Genomic DNA, 23,043 nt, shown 5'->3' on the forward strand with positions numbered 1-23,043 from the left:
ACAATTAATAAAACAGCTATATATATATATCAAAGTTCAATGTCAATTCAGATCAAAACAGCAGCTATGTTTGGAATCTCATATTTTGGAAATGTTTTCCCAATTGTTATCTGACAGTTATAATAATTACTAGACATTGAGACATTGACTCTTAGCAATTACATTTTCTCCATGATGTACTGTCCCTAACCTGATCCTTTGGGTCTTCCAATGACTCATTACTTCCATAACCAAATTTATCCATTTTCCTGATGTTTGTCCTCTTCTTGCCTTTCCCGCCACTTGGTCATTTGCATCTCAAGTGAGAACCCTAAGTTTCTTTTTCAATGATCCATTTATTGGCTGTCCACAGGATACTGCAAAGTCTTCTCCAATGCCAAAGTTTAAAAGTGTCAAGGAAGTGTACACTTCCTATCTTGCTTTTTCAAAATCCAACTTTCGTTTCTATATAGAGTATCACAGGGAAAACAATGGCTTGTATGATTCTGATCTACTAAAGATCTATGTGTCTAGTACAATGCTGATGTGAATTAATACATCTGGTCTTCATTTTCTGATTAAATTTATATCAAAACATACTACAGCTGATCATGTTTGATAAAAAAAATTAGTACTAAGCTTAAAACAATCTTATCTCTTTGGCCAATCACTTCATATCACTGGATTCCACCTACTTTCTACTGAGAGTTCAATGATCTGGTATTCAAACAGATTTTTTACTATCCTTCCCCGCACCCCCACTAATTTTAAGCATGGGAAGAAAATAAATCAACGAAAGACTCACCCTCACAGCTAAATTTGACGATGTGGCAGATACCGAAAGACTGCATAGATGCTTTCCCCAGGAAGGTTCAGTACATAATTGATGATCAGCCCTGGGGGGTGGGGAGGGGAGTCAACACTTTTATAAAGTCAATACACGTTCCTGCATGAAAAATGTAACAAAGTAACCTATAGTACTTGAAATTAATGGAATAGCAGTGAGGAAAGAGGTATATGGTACTGTTTTTCATGCAGGAACATGAACTTTCAATTTGTACATGGGCTATTTGTTTTCATGCTAGGTATCAAGAGTGTTGACATCCCCTGGAATGCACTGACCTTGCTGAGGAAATCCTGACTTTATGAAATCTCAAAGTATTACAGGTTATGGTAGGGAAACCTGAGGTCTTATATGTGTTTGCTGAAGCAAAAATTCCAGCACTTCACGAAACCAAGCAAACTGGCTAAGGCTGCTGGAACGTGTAGTATAGTAACATGTAATCAGAGTAGCTTTTGTTTTCAGAGTTCCACTGTGGTTATTCTCTTTTGTGCTGGAAATAACAGACTGAAGGGTATGCTTTACATATCTTTGTTTTTTTAAAAAACCCTTTTCTGTATGGCATGTTTCGAAAACAAATAAGATGCAGCAAAATTGGACATTCTTGTAGGAATTTAAAGATTAGCAAATTTATTAGGACTTAAGGAACACAATAAACGCTACCAAGTGCCTGATAATCTATTTAATCTATAAACTCATAATCTATAAACTCATCTATTTTGTATTTCTTTTTTTTTTTATGATGCCACAAAGCTTGGATATTCCAGGATGAACCTTCCTCCACTGTAAAATCATTTCTCCAAATGCAGTTATTTTTTCAACATGACTTTGGAAGCTGTCGTACCAGCTGCCGGCAAAAAAGTTCCATTCTTGAGATTACCTCGCACTTGGTTAGCAATCCTGTCTCTTGTAGTCTGGACCAAATACTTTGGATCCTCCCAGCATGTTCTGGGTGAACATTAGTGTTTCCACATGTACATTGGTGCTTCAGCATGAACGTGTCATAAACAACACCTGTGAGAAGGTGGGAAAGGAGCACAGAAAGGAAGGAAGAAAAAATAAAAAGCAACCAAATCCTGTCCAGGCTTTTATGGACAGCTGGCATATTTGGGATTCTGTTGGCATGCTAAAATTACTAACATCATGGGTATGTTGAGTTATAAAGGAACAATTTAGAAAAAGGCAAACTCCTAAGATTGATTTGTATCAGCTAGCCAGCATGGCTTCTACTATCCTGATTTTTCTCTTTCTCTCTCTCTCTTTTTTTACACATGACTAACCATTCTCTCTAGACAAAGTGGGAGCTTGTGGCTACCACATTATTTTTATTTGTTAAGAATTGCTGTGAGTTTGATGAGGTTCTCAAACAGATTCTATACATTAGCATACATAATCTATCCCTGAGCCCACACCCTGGCTGTACTGTCTTCAAAGACTGCAGCCAAATGCAACAAAAGTGAAAATAATAAAACGTATAAGGAGATTTAATGTAAATTTAAATTATGCCTGGGTTTTTTTCCCATTAACCCTGCCTATTCAGTTGGCACCTAGCAGCCAACAAACCACTTTTTTTCCTGTGCTTTTAAGTCAATGTTGACTCCTGGCAACTAGATGGATGAACTCTTAAGGTTTTTCTGATAAGATTTCAGAAATGCTATCTTGCCAGGGCTAAGAAACGTGTCTGGTCCAAGGTAACACAAGTGGCTTTATGCCTAAAGCAGGACCAGATCTTGTGGTCTCTTAGTTTTTAAACTGATACCTTAACTACTACACCAAACAGGTTGTCCAACAAACCACGAAGGACCCTGAAGTTGAAAAAAATAATGCATTAATTAAAAGTATCTGAAATCAAGTATCTTAAAAAGCATTTGCATTAGCTAGACCGCTAACCTGGACAAAATCACATGATTTGCAGTGGTTTCCAAGTATTCACTGAAGGTGCTATTTTTAAAGCCTTTTAAAATTCTAAGGCTTAAGGTCTGATTATCTGAGGGACTGCCCCTCCAGTTAGGAACCTCTTAGCTATTAATATTTGCAAAAATCTCTTGTCAGAAACTTGCATACCATTGTTCCTAGCTCGGAATACATTCCACTATGAGTTACATTTAGCCTATATTCTGGCAACTTTAAGAAAGAATGTAGAGACGTATTTCTTTCGACATGCTTTTGATGCTGATTAACATCTAATTTTATTTAAAATTAACATCTAATTTTGTGATTGACAGAAGCCTTAAATCCTCATCAAGTAAAATAAAACAGTAATAAGACTTTTCCAGTTAAAACTACCAAATTGGCAATCTTCTCTCAATGAACCAAACTGATTCAAGATATAATCGTGTTGTGCCCTAAAGTAAAGAATAAAGCAGAGACAATATTTAGTTCCTGGACACTAGGGACTAGATGTGATAATAAAGGAGAGAACATATGCAGAATATCTTGCATATCTGAGACAGAAATTTTCAGGGAAGGAGATGCACTTTCTAAACAGCCCAGCAAGACAATTATCCCATCTTCCAAGCTCCGGGAAAAGAAGTTCACCTACCTGTAGTGAAAAGGTGATGGACCAAAGGCTCAGGTGTACTGTTCTTCAGACTAGTGCTAGCAGGTGAAGACTGGGTACGGCTAAGGGCTTGATGGGGTACAGGGCTGATGCTCAGGGGAGTTTGATAGAGCTGCACAGATCTTAACTGATGCGCATCAGCAAATACCTGTATATTTCATAGAAATAGTAGTCAGAGAGAAACAAAAAGAAAAACAGATCAAAAGATTACTTCAATATTTCACCATCTTTTAAAAACTGCCTTATTTAGCCCAACATATTTATGAGGAAGCTAATGCTCATTGACAGTTGCTTTTTTTAACTTGTCCATGTATTTATGATTCGTCCCAATACATTCAGAACTAGGACAGTACAAAATCATTCTGAAACATTTTAAGAGTGGAATTTCATAAAATGTTCTGTTTTCAGTATGAAATGAATAGCTGAAGCATTCCAGAAACTATTCACGATTGGAAGTAATCTTTTCTAAGCTTCTACCATTGTGTGAGCTCAGAATGCTTCTAAAATGTAAAAAAGCTAATTTTGTACAGTTATTTCATGAAATTTTACAGCTCAGTTGTTTCAAAATAACTTGTTTTGCATAGTCCAAAGAAAACTGTATACATTTTGTTGAAAACATTAGATTTCAGAATCATAAAAGAACTGCAATTTTATTTTAGATAGCTGGTATCAATCATACCTTAAAGCGGGTTCTATGGATGTAGCCTAATATTACGAAGTTGGCCATGTTAATTTGAAAAGTTCATTGAAAAAGATTAGTTTAGACTTCAAGCAAAGATGCACTGCCTCTTTCCTAAGAAACTTCTGATAAGATGGAAGAATGAGAGGAAAGGATTAGAGAGAAGGTTCATATGGTGTTTGTGTATGTTTTGCTTACTTCCAAATCTGACCCAGATCTATTTCCTGTTGCCTAGGCACAAAACATTACTCATCAGGAAGCATAGGAAGTGAAAAGAAATATTTGTTTATCCTGATCTAACTGCCCACCCCCTTCAATTGTTTCTGAAACCCACACAAAGGAAGATTAATTTCTCTGCCAGTAGCAATGGGAGAACAAATCCTTCTCTCAGCTGCATCAAAGAGATTCAATCCTCCCCCTCCTCCAAAATATCTTCAATGTTAATATTTTCATTTAAATTAGTGTTTTTTTTAACTGGGGGGCAGGAAAGCCATCCTGATTTTGTTGAATATAAAATCCATGAAGAAATAATTAGATGCGTACATCATACTAGGCTAATTTAGGCAATTAGATTACACAAGCCACCTCCAGTTGATTATGGCTTAATGTGATCTGGGTTATTGAACACAGCCACCGACTCCCTGCTATAGCCATCCTCAATTTGCAGAATTTTAGAATTTCCAGCCAGTATGACCAATTATTTTGATAGTTGGAAATCCTGGGAAATGGTTATAATAAATCTGAAAGGTACCATGTTGAGAACATTTTATAGAATACATTCACAGAATCAAAAACATGGCAGAAACTTCAAAGATAATATAGGAAACCTCTGGTAAATGGCCATTAAGTCTTTGTTTAAAATTCTACAACAGACTGATTTCTTTCGGGGCAGTCTGTTCCACAGTCATAAGAGATTACCTGGCAAGAGGTTCTTTGTAATGTTCAGTTAAAAATATTTTTGTTGTATTTTGAATCAGAACTTATTGCACTGGAGGAATAGAGGATAAAACATACCATCTTTGACCATAAAATTATCCAAGGTTATATTTCTGACCTCCCAGATATTACTAATTTCCAAGAGATTAGTTTCTCCAAAATTTCTCACCACTGATCATGTTGTTGAGCATTGATATTCAACAATTATTGCAAGCTGAAGATTCTACATTACTGCCAAGCTTTTCAAAGTATGGTTATCTTCTGTAATTGACCATGGGATGACACTGGAGGAAAAGAGCTTGAATATGTGGGGAAATGATCGATTTGAATCAAACTTGAATTTGTGTTTTATGCTTGATTAAATATAGGGTTCCACAGTAAACTCAAATCAAGAATTTTCCAAAAATGTGTAGCATCCATTTTAACAATAGCACCCATACCTTATTATGCATGAGTCCTAAGCTACCCCTCAATGTTCCTTTGACATATTTTATTTTTGAACTCCTTTCAATCAATTGTGATTTCTTTGCTGACCCTTCGTCTGGAGGAAAGGACTTTCATTTCTTTGCCAAAGACACATTCTAGTAAGGAACTATGAAATTTTTAAATGAACAGAATGAAAAGCAAGGCAGATGACTCATAATCAAGGATGACGTTCAGAAGCCAGAAGTATGCTCAGAAACCAAGGATAAGAGAGACAGAAAAGGTGACTCTAATGCAGGAGATGAGTCACTTTCCCTTTTGGAGGCTCCATTATCTCAGATGAATGGGGATGAAGAATGGGAAGTAAGAGACAGTCCTTCAACTAGTTCTCCAAACTTACAGTTCCTTATAATACACCTCCCCTGTTTGTTATGAAGTGCCTCTTTCTCTAGTCTTCCATAACTATATTATTCTTCCTACTTTGACCCAGTCTTCCTCAAGAGGCAGTAGCAAACAAGCTCAGCAGGAATGGGGGAATTGATATGTTTGACCTCCAGTGGGACTATTCCTATTGTCTGCAATATTGTTTTCCATTTATAAAAACGTATTTTTACTTTTAAAAGCATACTATACTTTTCTTTACTTGATATTTGTGTCCAAGCAATTCTACTAATCATTCAAATGAGGCATCCCGCTCTTCTGCATCCTTCTGGGTTTTTCTACTTCACTGCAAATATCAAGAAGTACCAGGGCAGCCACATTTCTTCGGGCATCTGTCATAAATTACCCAAATATATTTCCTGCCTTTATGCCCACTAGTTTTTAGAATCATGATTTCTCTTCTATTTCCATTCTTTTCTACCCTCTATTTTTTCCATGCCAGTTGGTAAACGGTGTGGCCAAAATGGAGATACCATCCACAACTGTGAAATAATGGAATCTCACTTCCTCTCTTGAATCTTCTTATACTGAAAAGCAGGAAAAAGGGGCTATTAGTTTTCCTTGCTAGCTCAGGAATTAATTGCCATGCCTAAAAATATGTAATGCTAAACAAGTTTGAATCTCACAACTTCGCATATGTCAAGGCACAAAGTCTCATAAGTCATAGAGAGGTCTTTGCTCTCATACATATATGCTTTTGCTATCTTGCCGTGGAAGTGAACAGATGAACATAAATGCCTCCCCTCCCATACTGCATCTGGCCTTGAAGAGGAGAAGCCTTTTGGAGTTTTAACAATTTCTTTCCTGTGATTCCAGTACAGATTTTAATGATATATAATTTTAAGAGAGGCCTCACCTGCCTGTAAGTAACTCCCACCTCCTCAACCTCCTGTTCTTCTTCCAGCAGGTTCACTCCATCTTCATCTTTCATTCGAAGACAGCCTTGTTCTTTGGCTGCCCTCTTTTCTTCTTCTTCATCCTCCTCTTGTTCATCCAAGCCATCCTGGGTCCCCTCATTTTCTATTGACCCATCCAGCACAAAGGGCCCCTGGCCCAGGCCCGAACCAAGCCCCAAAGATTCCTGTTGTTCTGTCAATTCCTCTTCTGTTTCTTCAGGATGTGTAGTAGGTGGTCGTGGCAACTCACCAGTCTTAGTGATTATCTGCAAGAGGAGAAAAATTAAAAAGGAAAAACTGCTTGTATTTTAATTGCCTAGTAATTGTGAGGTCGAAGCAAGAACCTGGAAGCTTGGGGTGGGGGTGGGGGTAAGTTACACTAAATACAGTTTTGCTGTTCTGGTGACTTCGATTCTTTGAGCTTAATTTCTAGTCCTCTTAGCTGCTTACAGGATAAAGAGGAACTGAGAAAAATGCACATACTATTCAATTGCCCTATTCTAAACAGACTGACAGTAGGTGGAAGATTTCAGCAGTCCCAAGTAGCTTGGAGCATGCTGAATGACAAACAGAAGGGGAAAAAGGAGCTTTCCCTTTCAATCATATACTTCTTTAGCTTGGGATCCCAGACAACATGGATTCATGTCCAAATAGATTACACAAATGTTTTGCCTGAGTCACAGTGCCCTTTGCCTACCTTTCCCAGTTGAATTTGCTGCTGTTTCTGCTTCTCCAGAAAATGTTGATGCTGCTGCTGCACAACCAAGTGTTGCAATGCTTGGGGGCTTTGAGGCAATGGGGATGATTGGGTGCGGCTCAATGGACGATGTCGAGGCAACTTGCTTACAGTGCGTAAGTTGGAGGGGATGCGTTCTCCTGTCACTAGAGGGGATTGGCCATGCAGAGGAACTGTAATGAAGAGTCCAGGCTTTATTGGAAAGGTACTTGTAAACTATTGCATCACATTTCATTTAAAAATGAAAAGCCATAAGCAGTGTAACCAGATCTCATCTTTTTTATTTATTTACATGGAAATATTAGTAAATGGCTTGAACATGACCACAGTTTTGGAAGGTTCACATTCTGATTTGTCGCCAAAATGCAAAAATTGGCCAAGTGGCTACAGACCTGATTTTGAAGAGAAGAAAATTACCATTAGAACAAAGCTGCAATTAGATAGCTTTTATCACTGCCACTAACCCAACGGGGGCTTCTATAAGAGAAAAAAATGTAATAAGATGAAAGACAAATGTTTATTTGCTTTTAGCTACAGGTCTTGGCAATCAAATACCCAAAATCTAAAAATGTGCCAAGCTCTTCTTTTAATTACCCTGAAATTAATAAAAACTAGCTTTCAAAGCACAAAACTGCTGCGCACATCATCCCCTTTGCAATCAACTGCAATTCTAGAAAGAAAAGTTGCTTGTACTTTTCTGGATGCTATAGCAGATTTTTCAATCTGGTCTGTAATGAAAGCTTTCGTCCATCAAAATTTTTATTGCTATTTCAGTATTTGCGAAGTGTTTCATTGCTGCTGGATAAGACAGGACAAAAAGGTCCTTCTTAGATGAAGACATGTATTTGGCAGGAAGACAAATAATCTTGCCTTTGATCATTTCCACTACCACAAATACATTTATGGTTAAAACGAGGGAAGGTAAGAATACCAGCTTTCTAGTAGAACTATGGGCTTGAGGTAGAATCCCAAATCAGTAAGTGTTCCCTACTAGAAGAAAGTTAGGATTTTCGGATAGGGTGGGTATCATGATTTATAATACAATATCATAATATAATATACCATCTGAAAATATGTGAGTGGCTGATAATTTTCAGACAATTACAAACTCATAATCATAAAACTGCTATTTTGGTTGACTCTGAGTTCTTTGTTCAATGCAGTCTTCATGAAATACAGATCTACAGGTGAAACTCAAAAAATTAGAATATCGCGCAAAAGTTCATTTATTTCAGTAATGCAACTTAAAAGGTGAAACTAATATATGAGATAGACTCATTACATGCAAAGCAAGATAGTTCAAGGTGTGATGTATCATAATTGAGATTATTATGGCTTACAGCTCATGAAAACCCAAATCCACAATCTCAGAAAATTAGAATGTTGTGAAAAGGTTCAATATTCTAGGCTAAAAGTGTCTAATCAGCTAATTAAGCCATTACACCTGCAAAGGATTCCTGGGCCTTTAAATGGTCTCTCAATCTGGTTCAGTAGGAATCACAATCATGGGAAACCTGACAGTTGTGCAGAAAACCATCAATGACCCCCTCCACAAGGAGGGAAAGCCTCAAAAGGTAATTGCAAAAGAAGTTGGATGTTACCAAAGTGCTGTATCAAAGCACATTAATAGAACGTTATGTGGAAGGGAAAAGTAGAAGAAAAAGGTGCTAAGCTGCAGGGATGACCGCAGCCTGGAGAGGATTGTCAGGAAAAGGCCATTCAAAAGTGTTGGGGACTTTCACAAGGAGTGGACTGAGGCTGGAGTCAGTGCATCAAGAGCCACCACACACAGACGGATCCTGGAATGGGCTTCAAATGTCGTATTCCTCTTGTCAAGCCATTCCTGAACAACAAAGAAGGGTCAGAAGGGTCTTACCTGGGCTAAAGAAAAACAAAACTGGTCTGTTGCTCAGTGGTCCAAAGTCCTCTTTTCTGATGAGAGCAACTTTTGCATCTCATTTGGAAACTAAGGGCCTAGAGTCTGGAGGAAGAATGGAGGCACACATTGCAAGATGCTTGAAATGAAGTGTGAAGTTTCCACAGTCTGTGTTGATTTGGGGAGCCATGTCATCTGCTGGTATTTGTCCACTGTGCTTCATTAAGTCCAGGGTCAACACAGCAGTCTACCAGATTTTGGAGCTCTTCATGCTTCCTTCCACAGACGAGCTTTATGGGGATGCTGACTTCATTTTCCAGCAGGACTTGGTAGCTGCCCACACTGCCAAAAGCACCAAAACCTGGTTCAATGACTGTGGGATTACTGTGCTTGATTGTCCAGCAAACTTGCCTGACCTGAACCCCATAGAGAATCTATTGGGCATTGCCAAGAAAAAGATGAGAGACATGAGACCGAACAATGCAGAAGAACTGAAGGCCGCTATTGAAGCATCCTGGTCTTCCATTACACCTCAGCAGTGCCATAGGCTGATAGCTTCCATACCATGCCACATTGAGGCAGTAATTGCTGCAAAAGGGGCCCAAACTGAGTACATATGCATGCTTATACTTTTCAGAGGTCCGATATTGTTCTCTGTACAATCCTTGTTTTATTGATTGCATGTAATATTCTAATTTTCTGAGATTGTGGATTTGGGTTAAATGAATTTTTGCACGATATTCTAATTTTTCGAGTTTCCCCTGTACTCTTGATAGACTAAATTATATCCATCTTCCTGATTTCAACAATTCTTCCTAATATTATAGATAAACTATGTCCTGAATTCAAAGCAGCCTCTCTAAGTGTTGTAATACCTGCATACTTGAATCAGTATTACTTAAGTATCATTAATTTGTTTTTGCTGTTCAGTTCCCAAGTTATGTCTGACTCTTTGTGATCTCATAGCACACGTGGCCTTTCTCTCTTACACTGTCTCCAACAGTGCCCAAACTCAGGCCCATTGCATTGATGATACTATCTATCTCATCCTTGCCTGCACCCATCTCCTTTTGCCTTCACTCTTTCCCAACAACAAGGTCTTTCCCAATCAGTCCTCTCTTCTCATTTGCGGCCAAAGTAGTTGAGCTTCAATTTCAGCATCCATTCTTCCAAAGGACAATTAGAGTTTCCTTTATGGTTGACTGATTTTGATCTCCTTGTAGTGCAAGGGACTCTCATGAGTCTTCTCCAACATCACAATTCAAAAGCATCAATACTTCAGCTTTCCTTATGGTCCAACTTTCACAGCCATACATTACTATTGGGAAAACCATAGCTTTAATTATACGGACCTTTGTCGGCAAAGTGATGTCTTGCTTTTTAATATACTGTTTAGAATTGTTATAGCTTTCCTCCCAAGGAACAAGTGTCTTTTAATTTCATGGCTGCAGTCGCCATGTGCAATGATCTTTAATATCATTAAGTTGAGTATTAATACTCAATGATAAAGCTGTTTCCATTATAGTGCTGTAGCAAGCCTCAAAAAAGGGGTTCTGCTGACAAATTTCTTTTTTAGACTTTCAAAAATCTTGTTATTGCTTATTCCCCAGATCTCAGCCCTACAACAATGGGGCTACGTAGATTGGTGAAAAAAAAATCTTGCTGTATTATATTAGAGTGAGAACATCAGTTAAGTACCTGAAGTATTTTGTTTTTGAAATAAATTCCAGGTATTTAGAAGAGGCCATTTGTTCTATTTCCTGTCCTCTTTGTGCACTTTTGATCTCTTGCCAGAAATAATCACTTTAAATGTTTGATTCCTGATTTCACTCATTAGCAGAAATTACTCATTTTTACTAGCAGCCCATTAAAATGATTCTATTTCAGAAGAATTATGTACTACCCTTTTCTGAGAACAACCAATAAAAAGGAATGAAACACCTCATAAATGAGCTGTTTCTGGCAGCTAAGCAGAGCCATCGTAGATATACATTTAGTTAATTATCAGCACTAGCCAAGATAAATGCAGGATAATGACAGTTAGGTCTAATGCTTAAGGCACCAGGCTCTAAAACCAGGAGACTAAGTTCTAGTTCTGCCTTAGGCATGAAAGGCAGCTGGGTGACTTTGGGCCACTCATTCTCTCTTAGCCCAACTCACCTCACAGGGTTGCTGTGGTGGAGAAAATAGGAGGAGGAGGAAGTATGAGGAATGTTTATCATCTTCAGTTATTTATAAAAAATTAAGACAGGATAAAAATAAATGTTACTGACTTCCACTGAATGCTATATAGTGGTATCCCAACTATCCCATTTCCTCTTGTTTCTCAGCTGCTTCCAAGCAACAATGAATGAGTACTACATTTTCTATGCCATGCACATCCCTTGTGGACAAACTCACACTTGACCTGCTTACCAGCAATTAGTGTATTCTGTTGCCGAGCCTGTTCCAGAAGCAGGACATGTTGAAGCAAAGAAGCGTGCCCATGATTATTGGTCTCTCCCTCAAGAGCAACTCCCAGAAGGCAACTGGGAATAGAAGACATGCTGAGGAACTTGCTTGTCAAGGCACCTCCCTGGCGCAATGATTGGATGGTCTGGCGCTCTGCTTCTTGCTGTGTGGTTAGATTTGGGGAGGTCTAAAGGAAACAGAGACAAAGAGGGCTTCTAGACTATCCTAGGTCCAGATGAGAGATACAATAAAGTAAAATATAAAGCAGGAGGAAACAGGAAAAAAGATACGAAATTAAGAGCTAAAATGCAAAAGCAAAGAAAGAAAAAGAAACAAAGTAGGTTCTAATTTTCTTCATAGCATTCAAAAGTATTTTCACTACAAAATACACAAATACTGTCCCTTTCATCCATTTTAAACTTTCTTATATCATCTCCTTGTTAATCTTTTTGCCAGAAGTTATTAAGTCTTTAAAACTTTTTCCTCTTTATTCCTTTGCAATCCAGAAAAAATGATAACCCTCCAAGTGGAATATTATCCTGCTCAAAGAAAGGCATTCTTTAAATAGAAATTAGATCCAAATGTGATTAAGAAATGAGGATTGGGTAGATTTTATACGGGCTATGAGCTCAACTCACAAATTAATTGCACAAACTTTTGTTTTTGCAGTTTATTCATGAGAAGCAGCTATCTGGAGTGGAAGTGGGCACTCTCATGATCTCTCCTTTGTCCAGAAAGATTTTGCCAGCCAACATTAACTTTACTGCAATATTATCTGCAATAATATCTACAGAAATACTAGCATTTCTGCTGCAATATTATCTCTACTCTTTGTGATGTTCAGTTCACCTCAATAGAAACCTCTTCCTTTCTCATCTACCCTTCCTTATGCCTGGGGTATCAATTTTCCTGCAGCCAGGCACACTCAGAAAAGAACCATTTAGATTTCTGGAAATATCTTTACTCTTAATAGGATAAAGTATAATATTTCAAAAGCCTGCTAAAGCAAGTCTTCTGTTCAACTTAGTATAATTAAGAGGAGTTGTTTTAATCATTTTCTCACACTTCTGTCTTCCTCTGGACTGAGATATCTCCTAGGCAAAGTTTTGGTTTCTCCCCTATATTCCCAGGGCCTTCTAAATATTCCATCCTAGCAATATTCCCACAGTTAACTGTTTATGAAATGGTGCTGCTGAATTACAATTTTTAGCAACTGAGGCAGTGAAGAGTTCTTGAAGTCCAGGAATATCTAGCTACAAATTCCCCACTCCTTTCATAATCTGATTAATGCTATGAATATTTCATTGTTAGTATGTATTACCATAATTATGCTAGGGGTTCAATAAATGGAATGAAAAGATGAGTTGAACAAAGATATAGAAAACCACATCCTTCCTACTACATCCCATAAATTCATCAAAAATGTAAACCAGATTCTGTAGAGCTCTGAAAAAGTCTACACTTTGCAGTAAGTTTAGGAAAACATGATGTTGAAGAAAATCCAAGTACAGAAAAAATGTATTTGGGTATTCCTAGCCTCATTAAGATATCACTGGATACCCAATTTTAATTCCCAACTACATCGATGGCAATTAGATCCATTATCTCCCTTATTTGACCATTCTGCTTCTGCTATCTGTCTTGTGCCTACTTCATACTGAAAGCCCACCATGGTAAAGATTAGTTCTCTCTACTTTTTATAAAGCTCCATATGTACCAATTGTAACTACAGTGATTTTAGGAATAAGGACAGCGGAATAGGAAAACTCCAGCTCCAGAAGCTTCGTTGATTTGGAACATTTTTTTTCTTTCACTTGATCGTTAATTTAGGCTCCCCAAAGTCCTCCAAACAGATCTGATTTAAATGAGTTCAGAATATAATGGTAGAATAATAGAATCCAGTAGACATATTTGGGGCACAGTGATCTAGTACAAATTAACAGGCTACCATATGATTACATTCAAATTCAAGACTGGACTAATTAATAGAGGTCTGGAGAGCTTGCTAATCTCAGCTGAGCCTGGGTGTCTGGAGCACAGACATAGCTATAAAGCCGTTTACTACTCTTGGATAAGGAAAGCAAATCACAGCAGAGAATAGTATAACATGAAATCTGCCAGTGAGCTATTTCTAATTTCTGACACTGAAAATAGACAAGCTGTCAACCGGGCACAACTGCCACAGGTCAGGTCCTGAGCCAAATGTGGTGCCTGTCATCAGGAAAGAAGCAATAAATAGGACACAGCTTGGTATCAACTGCTTGTCAGAAAACAAAACCCAGAGACCAGTGGTGCTCTAAAAGCAGAAAAAAGGAAAGAAAGCAAATTATATATCGTTACTGGTTTGGCTCACAAAATATTAGGGGCCCTTCCATTGTACTGAAAAGAAATAAAGTAGATCTGGAACAAGGATCGGGAAGAGACTTTAATACAGAGATGCACAAATCGCCACCAAAACCTGCAATGAAGTTTCTAAAAAATGTCTGAAAGATACTGTCTCAAAAATTGTAATTTTAAATATGGTAAGAAGAGGAAATGATTGAATAAATGATTAAAATCTTGATACATTTTAAGCTTTCATTTTGATTATGCTTAAATTCTTAATTTGAAAAAATTGGAGCAAATCTCTTACATTCTACTGAAAGTTTTTTCAGATTATAAAGCTATGCTTTAGCATAGAGCTAGAGGTCAAAAGATTAATAATGACTAAGAAAAAGATGATAATAACAATGTTGTTAATGTGGTTGATGACTTATATGACTCTTATCCCCCTTCAATCCATTCAGACTGTAAGTGGACATAGAAATAGTTATTTACAGAAATTGTTCCGTAACTGATTAAACATAAAATGTGTAAAACTATCACATGCTATTGCAGTGGTCACTGCCATAAATATAACTTCCAACTAGATGAATACATGGTAGGGGAAAAAAAGTATATTTTCAACTGAACTCAAATCCTGGAATTATGTGGACACATGGATGTTGTTTTCCTGGCAACAATTATCCCTACTTCTTCTAGGACTTTTTTTTCATTTAACTTCCAAGTCTAGTTAAAGCCCTGGTATTCTCTTGCTATCCCAGAACTAATCAAGCTTGATTCTGTGCTTAACCCCTGAGTCAAGATAAGGTCTGACAGATACTGCCACATACTGAAATGAACAAGAGAATGGGGGAATGAACTCCATGTTTTGAAATGTTCTAATTTGTCACATTTATATTACAAACCCATCCAAATAAATTTGCACCTATTCTTTAGCTTTTCCCCTTTGACAAGAATGGGGCAATGCTTTAGTATAGGCACACTTAAAATGTGTGTTTGTGTGACATGAAACTTGTAGGGACCAGTGGTGGGATTCTTTTTTTTTTTACTACCAGTTCTGTGGGCTTGGCTTGGTGGGTGTGGCAGGGGAAGGATATTTAAAATCCCCAGTCAGCAGCAGTATTTGCAGGTTCTCCGAACTACTCAAAACCTGCTGAATACCACCTCTGGTAGGGATGGTTCTAGGAGGAACTCTTTTTTCATTTACTTAATCTCTGTATTTCATTTGTTTCATTTAGTTGCTATATCCATATCTATAAATTTCAATAAAGTTTTTTGGGGAAGGGGAAGCCATACTCACATTGAGGTGTGAATTTGTGACTGTGACAGTTGTCTGGAGTCCTAAGGAGATATTGGGCAGTGATGGAGAAGTGTATAGGCTAAGTTGGCTAGCTGATCCATCCACGGTAACAGCTTGGTGCTGTGGCAACATCTGTATAAAAGGAGAAGAAGGATTAGAAAGAGGGACAGTAGATAAGATAATACAGATAAATAAGAATACATCATACTGTATTTAGCAAGATGAAAAAAACTTGGTATTATCCCAGCTCTTTAATGTGACCTCGTTAACAAGGCAAGACAAAGCAGAGATGTATCCTGGGATATAAAAGCTGAAAATAATTATTTTCTTATTTTATATATATCCAAGAAGCAAAATAATAAATAGCTGAGGGATCAATGTCCCTGAATGTTGATTAACGTACAGCCTGGAAATTTGGGGCTATGCTGGCCAGGAATTATGGGATTTATAGTCTAATACATCTAGCCAGGCAGAGGTAATAAGACCAGTATAAGCATTTCCTCTTCAATTATCTGCCATTCAGAGCAGATTTGTATGTGCTTGATAATCTAAAAATTAGCTGAGTAAGAAATTACAGTTGTGATATCAAAACTCATCAAGAAAATAAAGAAAATTAATACTTTCCAACTCTTTTCAGACAAACTTTATCCACAAAGGAAACCAAATTCATTGCTGTGCCAAAACTAAACTTGGACTGGATTGGATCTCTAAGCCATATACAGCCGTACAGCTGCATTTCAAGGCAGCTGGGACTTTGAATTTGTAAAGAGGTATTCATTGCTTTCTTTTCTACTTTTAATCCCTTAGGGACATTAAACAAGATACAAGTTACATTCTTCCAAACATCTTCATTCTACTTCAGCAGATCCCACCAAATTAAACTACTTGGATAATTCATACAACTGCATCAGTAACGATGTGGGATTCCAGATGATAAGAATAATTGTTCCTAAAGTGTCATATAAACTTGTCACAAGACTGCTACTTGTCTGCTAATATTAGATTTTAGTATCTTATCAGCTGGGCTGAACAACTATCAAAGATGCAATGAAGACAGTTTTGGCTGACTCCATCTTCCTTATCCCTCTTCTCTACTGCAGTTGGCCTGGTTGTATAGTATCTGCAACCAACACTATAGATCTTTTCTTTTTCTTTGGGTGCTACAAACACACTGCTTTACCACTGTAAAGTGAATGTATGCTGGGAGTAAACAATGGTGTCATTTTAAAGATAAAATTAATTATAATCATATATTTCAATACACACAGACAATATATATATATATATACTCCATTTCAAACAGTTTTATGTACATTAACTGTATAATTGCACTGCAACATTCCCACATAGATTTGTTATTTGGACTGTTCCTGGCTCAAGATAGTGTTAGATACTTAAGTAATTCCTCCTAATTTTTTTTTAAAATCTCCCTAATAGACCTAGATGATAATGGTGATATTACAAATGTATTTCAAGCCAGAAATAGAAGTAAATAACACTGTTCTTTGCAATGTCCAAAAGCGGATTTGTCCACCAGGAGGTGCTTTGTTTTGTAACAGTGGGAAAACTATCTTCAGAAGTCTGGTGGGGAAAGGAACTGTCATGTAGAAAATAATGATAGGCTCTTCTGCACTGCAGCCCAGCCCAATGCAGTCCAGCAGAAGACGAGGGGGGGGGGGGGAATTGTATTGAGCAAGTGAGAGAATGGAAATACCCACAGAATTTTCCCCACAGAAACAGGATAAATACTAACTGAAAATCAGAAGAGAATCTTTAGCTTTCTTTTTCACAAACAAAAATCATTTTTCTCTTCGGGGAGCTTTCAGGTTGTTACAAGAAGCCTGGCACTGTCCATATAAACACTGTATGGAATCACATGCTTCTCTTGGAAAAGTAAAAGCAATGTTTTTCCTCAGTAGACATTCTATCGCATTAAAAGCTTTTGTTAAAGAGAAATAATCAATATGTGAATTTGCAGCTCTTCATAATGAGTGCAGCCTTTCCTCTTGTTGGGACGATATTGGCTCACATATCTGGGCCTGATCCCATTTCAGGTAGCCTTCCTTTGGTATATTTGGGCACTTTTTTCTCCCAATCTGTTCTAGGAATCTGTTCAACTGGACAAACTGACCCTTTTATTTAACCCATATTAATGTGTTTGGTACATGCTGTGATATTTTGGTCTGGTTTCATCAACCAGCACAGTGTTTAATTTCTGCAAGGGCAAAACTCCCTTCCTTTAAGAGCCAGTGCTTAGAATGGGTTAGAATGCAGTATAGCAGGCCTAACTCACTGCTCACTCCAGGAGTTCAATTCTCAATTGGTTGATTCAACCTTCTAACCATCAGAGGTTGGTAAATGAGGCCCCAGATTGTTGGAAGCAATAGGCTGACTCTAAACCACATTGCCATAGGATCCTTTGGTTTTTATCCAATTCAGTGGGCTCCCATATCCCAGCGGGCCCACTCCAGCCTCCCTGGCCTTTAGGCAACCCCAATTTGCTGTCACACTCTTCCAGATCTACTGCTGCTTCTTGTTATCAGGAATAAATTCATGCTTTCTAATGAGTGCAGCCTTTCCTTTTGTTGCGGCCTTATAAGTTCTCAGACAATATTGGCTCACATATCTGGGCCTGATTCCATTTCAGATAGCCTTGCTGTCTAACTCTTAGATATCCTACCTTGCTTTAGAATATTGCACCATATTTTGGACATCCCACTCTGCCACCACATTGCCATAGGATCCTTTGGTCTTTATCCAATTCAGTGGACTTCATCCCCAGAGGGCCCACTCCAGTCCCCCTGGTCTTTAGTCAACTCTCTTTAGTCACACTCTTCCCAGGTCTACTGCTGCTCCTTATTATCACAGAAGGTTCTCAATGTGGCGTTGTAAATTCTGTTGGTTGAGGGCCCCCTGGATTGTTTGTATGATCTTACTGGAACAATTGAGCTGACTCAGAGCTGTCTGCTCAAATGCCAAATGGTCAGTTGAAGCCACTGTGGTTCTGGATGAAGCAATGCTCCCTGACTTAGGGAGACTCTTTCTCGAGGAATCCTCCATGGCTTGGATACCGATAGACTGACCAGATCTGCATACCACGGACGTCTGGGCCAATGTGGGGCTAGAAGTAGGATATCCGCCTTCTCCTGTATCACTTTTTTCATTACTCTCAGAATTAGGGGAAGTGAGGGAAAGGCATATAGCAGGTCCCAGGCACCATGGGTTGTGGAAAATCGTTGCTCTTTCCGCCCCCACTGTTGGAAGCCTGGAATAAAACCTTGGTAACTGGGCATTTGTTGGGGAAGCAAAGAGATCCACGATTGGATTTCTGAAACTTCCCTGAACAGGTCTGGGTGTAGGCGCCACTCTGAGTGGTCGATTGTGGCTCTGCTGAGCCAGTTTGCCTGTACATTCGCTGTCCCTGAAATGTGCTCCACTCTGATGGAGAGGAGATGTCTCTCTGCCCAGAGTTCTAATCGTCTTGCCTCCTGCATGAGTGCTCTGGAATGGTCCTCCCTTGACAGTTGATATGTGCCTTGGTGGCTATGTCAGAATGAATATGTGGTGACCCAATATACTTTCCTGGAACCTCCTCAGGGATGAGTTGCCCTGAGTTGCAGCCAGTTGATGTTGTTCCTGAGGTCCGTTTAGAACCACTGTCCTTGTGCTATCTGGGACTGGCAATGGATGCCCCAGCCAAATAGGCTGGCATCTGTGATAATGGTCAGGTGGTTGGGTTCCTTGAAGACACACCTGGGTTATGTCCTGCAACCTCCACCATTGGACAGTGCAGTGCCTTTGGTAGAACCTGAACCTGAACACCATTGGACAGTGCAGTGCCTTTGGTAGAACCTGAACCTTCAAGTTGCTCCTGCCTGATTTTTGGTAGGGCAGAAGGAACCACTGCAAGGTTCTTGCGGAAGGCGTGCCCAAGGTACAAACGATATGCAGGGCACCATTTTGCCCAGAAGCTGCAAGAGAAGGGCCAGGATTACTGTTTGGGTTGTCTGAACTTGGCCCGCCAAGACTTTGATACCGACTTGTTGCTCCTGAGACAGGGAGAACTTGCATGACCTGGTATCTGTGACAGCACCCAGGTGTAGCAGTCGATTTGTAGGAGACAGATGACTCTTGTCGAAATTCACAGAGAACCCGTGTTCCTAGTAGGTCCTCTGTTGCCTTGAGACTAATATGTCATCCTGATAACATTGGATGCGCACTGGAATTGCTATGAAATGTGCTGCTTTCATTGCCAGTACCCTGGTGAAAGTTCTGGGTGTTGAGGATAGGCTGAATGGTAGGGCTTTGTATTGATAATGCCGACTGGCATAATGAAACCACAGAAATTTCTGATGAGATGGGAGGATAGGTATGTGTAGATATACTTCCGTGAAGTCTAAAGATGTCAGGAAGTTGCCCTCTTGGATGCTCCCCAGTATTGACTAGAGGGACTGCATTTTGAATCTTTTGTAGATTAGATGTCTTTTCAGGTCCAGGATTGCTCTCCATCCCCCCAAGGTCTTTGGGACTACAAACAGAATGGAGTAAAACTCCTGCCCCTGCTTGTCCCATGGAACTGGTTAAATAGTTTGGATGTCCAGTAAGTGTTGAACTGCTGCCTCCATGAGGCTTCTTTTTGTCTTGTCCCTTGAGATCGAGGAACTTATGAAGAAACTCAGGGGTGTGGAGAGGAAATCTAGGGTGAGACCTAGTCTCACCGTGTTCAGGATCCAGGTGTATGTAGTGGTTGATGCCCATTGGCTGGCAAATAGACTTAAGCACCTACCAATAAGAGGGGTGGGCTTGTCATCAGCAGCAGAAGGGGCAACTGCCCATGCCCCAAAATGGCCGTTTGTTTTGATCTTGTTGGCCATTTCTGTCCTTGAAATCAGATTTGTCCAGCTGTCTGTCTTGCCTGCATGTATAACATCCTCTGGAAATGGTGGACCCCAAATCCCACGTCTATGGACCAAAAGGAGGTCTTGCTTCCAGAAATAGGGCGAGTGGCAGCGGTCTGTTCTTTTATACACCAAAGGTAGAACCTTCCTTCTGTCTTCTCTTTAGTCTCCATCAAGACAGAGTTAGACTTAAGGCCTCTACAAATAGCTTGCCATCTTTGTGGGGAGCAGAGGCTGGTTTCCACTTAGACTTCATGTCCCATCAATGGCAGAGCCACAGTATTCGCTGGACTGCTATGGAAGCAGCCATGGCCTTAGAAGCGAACTTGGTGGCATTCAGGGTGGCATCTGCTGAGAATTCCAAAGCATCTATCAGTTTGTTGATATCTTGCTGAGCAACCCTCTCCTGCATCTGGCATAGCCAGATGAGCGTGGCTCTGTTGAAAAAGGATGCGGCTGTGGACGCTTTGACCTCCCAGGCAGCTACCTGATGCACCTTGTGGAGCGTCAGTTCTGCCTTCTTATCCTCCACCTTCAAAGAATCTTATCTGTTTTTAGACAGAATAGAGGAGGAAGTTAAGGCTGCCACCTGTCCATCTATAGCTGGTGGTTGTAGTGCCTCAGAGAGATCTGGGGCCACATTATAGAATCTTTTGTCAGTACCGCCTGCTGTTGTGAACACCACTGGTTGGATCCATTGTCCTTGAATTACATCTCAAAATAATTCAGGTGAGGGAATCTCTTCACTCTCCTTGATTGGTTTCTCAAAGAGCAGCTCACCTGGGTCTGTCAGGTCTAGTGCTGACTCCACTGTAGTTGGGTCACTCCCAAGGGTGTTGCTGCTTTGCCCTTAAGTAGGACTTAAAAAGAGTTGGTTAAAAAAAAAGGGGGTATCTGTGGCCTCAGGGTTATCTGAATCAGGGTGCTCTTGATTGTTCAATCTTCTTGGAATTGTTGCAAGGGCTGCATTGTAAACTCGAGAGAGGAGATGTCTTATTCGTCTCCCTCTGTTTTGAAGGAAATGTTTAATTCTAACCCACCTTCAAACCAGTGGTCCTCTTCATACAAAATGTGACTTTGCTATCTTCAAAAGAGTGATTTTTGTTTTTCAGATGCATGAGGACTGCTGAATCTTGTCCTGATGGGTCTCTTCTCTTATGTTGAGCCACGTACATGTAAAGTGGTTGTCTGTTTCATCACTGTTACACATCTGCGTATGTCTCATAGCATTGCATATATCACATTGCTCAGTTTGTCTGGATGTTTTATCCTGGGATTGGACAACCTTCTGCCTTAATATATTCTTGGCTTTAAAGTGAATATGTATATTGTGTTGAACTGAACATGTCAACATGTATATTGTGTTGAATATTGTGTTGAACTGAAATCAGAACTTTTCTTGCTAGGATTAATGGACAGTCAAGTAAAAAAGAGCCATTGAGGATTATTTTTATATATGATTACTACCGCAAGACTATTATATGCAAAAAAATAGAAATGCTCTGAAATACCCACAGCAAAGGGATGGTCAGTGAAGAACTAGTGGAGGCAGCAAATTTAACTTCTTTGATTAAAAATCAATAACTACATCTATCAATAATTGGAAAACCCTTATAGACATTTTAAGGGGAAAAAAAGAAAAAATGACTTTGTGATTTATAGTTGACTATGGAAAAAGAAAATGATAATGTAATCTTAGAGAGACTGAAATATAAATTCATTTATAACTGTTAAAAAAATTGAAGCTGCCTCTTTATAAAATTTTTCCTTTTCTATTTTTTTGTTTAAAATATTTATACTGTTGTTATCTTGTTAAAATTATTCAGTAAAAATTACATGTGTGCGCATTCATAGATAGACAGACAGACAATGCATGCACTTGCTTAAGGAAGCAAGTAAGAGATGTTCTACCCCAATTGCTATTCTCACATTTAATCTGCGAAGCTAAAATAATGATAGGCCACATCGAGTGGGGAGCCCCAGATGAGTGCAGTCGTCTGAGCCCAGATCTCTGCCCCAAGTCAACACATTATTGTTCAAAGCAACAAATAGTGGGCTAAATATGTACAGGTAGACAAGAAAAGCAGCACATCGCAGCAGGTAGCAACACTCTTTCACTAGCCTTACCTCAGTATGTATATTAGGCACTGACCCAGTAAGCCCGTTTTCTGTGATGGCGCAGTTGGAGCTGTTTGGGGAACTTGGGCCAGATCCAGGAGCACTGTTGCACATTGAAGACACTGCAATGAAAGTTTGGGGAGGGGATTGCCACCATGTCAGTCTTCTGCTGAATTAAGATGCTCTTGTGCCCAATTAGGCTATTGAAAATTTCACTTTTTATTTTGAAGCAGAATCAAGTTTCAATTTACATGGTAGCAAAGAAATATTGGAAAAATTTATGTTGACAAGTTAAAATTCAGTTGTTGATTTGGTTTTCCTTTATAACAGAACAAAGCACCAAAGAATGTGGACATGCAATAAAGGAATATCATCATGTTATACAACATACAATTTACATAAGCTGCATAAAAAAATCCCTAGCATTCCCATGTTTCTAGTTCACAGGGCTGTTAACTGAACAGCTGTCTCAACTGAAAGCAATTATTCCAAACAATATTCCATCAGTTTTTAAATAAATTTATTGACATGAAAGGATACCATTATAGAATTTCAGTGACTAATGATTCCCAATTTTCCCTGAATAT

At 39.0% G+C, this 23,043-nt stretch overlaps 1 protein-coding gene across 12 annotated transcripts in view; it reads right to left on the bottom strand.

The window, feature by feature from the left end:
• The window catches only part of HDAC5 (histone deacetylase 5), a 134,029-nt gene that overhangs the window by 17,196 nt on the left and 93,790 nt on the right, over positions 1-23,043 (bottom strand). For all 12 annotated transcript variants that reach the window (XR_015740096.1, XR_015740097.1, XM_087916396.1 and 9 more), the window contains 7 exons: positions 22,466-22,578; positions 15,441-15,572; positions 11,783-12,005; positions 7,453-7,664; positions 6,716-7,021; positions 3,363-3,528; positions 1,701-1,834 (listed from right to left, as the gene is read on the bottom strand). Coding sequence is in view for 10 of the 12 variants with exons in the window: in XM_087916396.1 (XP_087772522.1) it covers positions 1,701-1,834; positions 3,363-3,528; positions 6,716-7,021; positions 7,453-7,664; positions 11,783-12,005; positions 15,441-15,572; positions 22,466-22,578 (1,286 nt within the window). In the remaining 2 variants the exon portion in view is untranslated. The remainder of the gene's footprint in view (positions 1-1,700; positions 1,835-3,362; positions 3,529-6,715; positions 7,022-7,452; positions 7,665-11,782; positions 12,006-15,440; positions 15,573-22,465; positions 22,579-23,043) is intronic.

The sequence above is a fragment of the Pseudonaja textilis genome, chromosome Z, assembly GCF_049901715.1.
Source record: "Pseudonaja textilis isolate UNSWEBS1 chromosome Z, rPseTex1.2, whole genome shotgun sequence".
In the NCBI taxonomy this organism is placed as follows: Eukaryota; Metazoa; Chordata; class Lepidosauria; order Squamata; family Elapidae; genus Pseudonaja; species Pseudonaja textilis.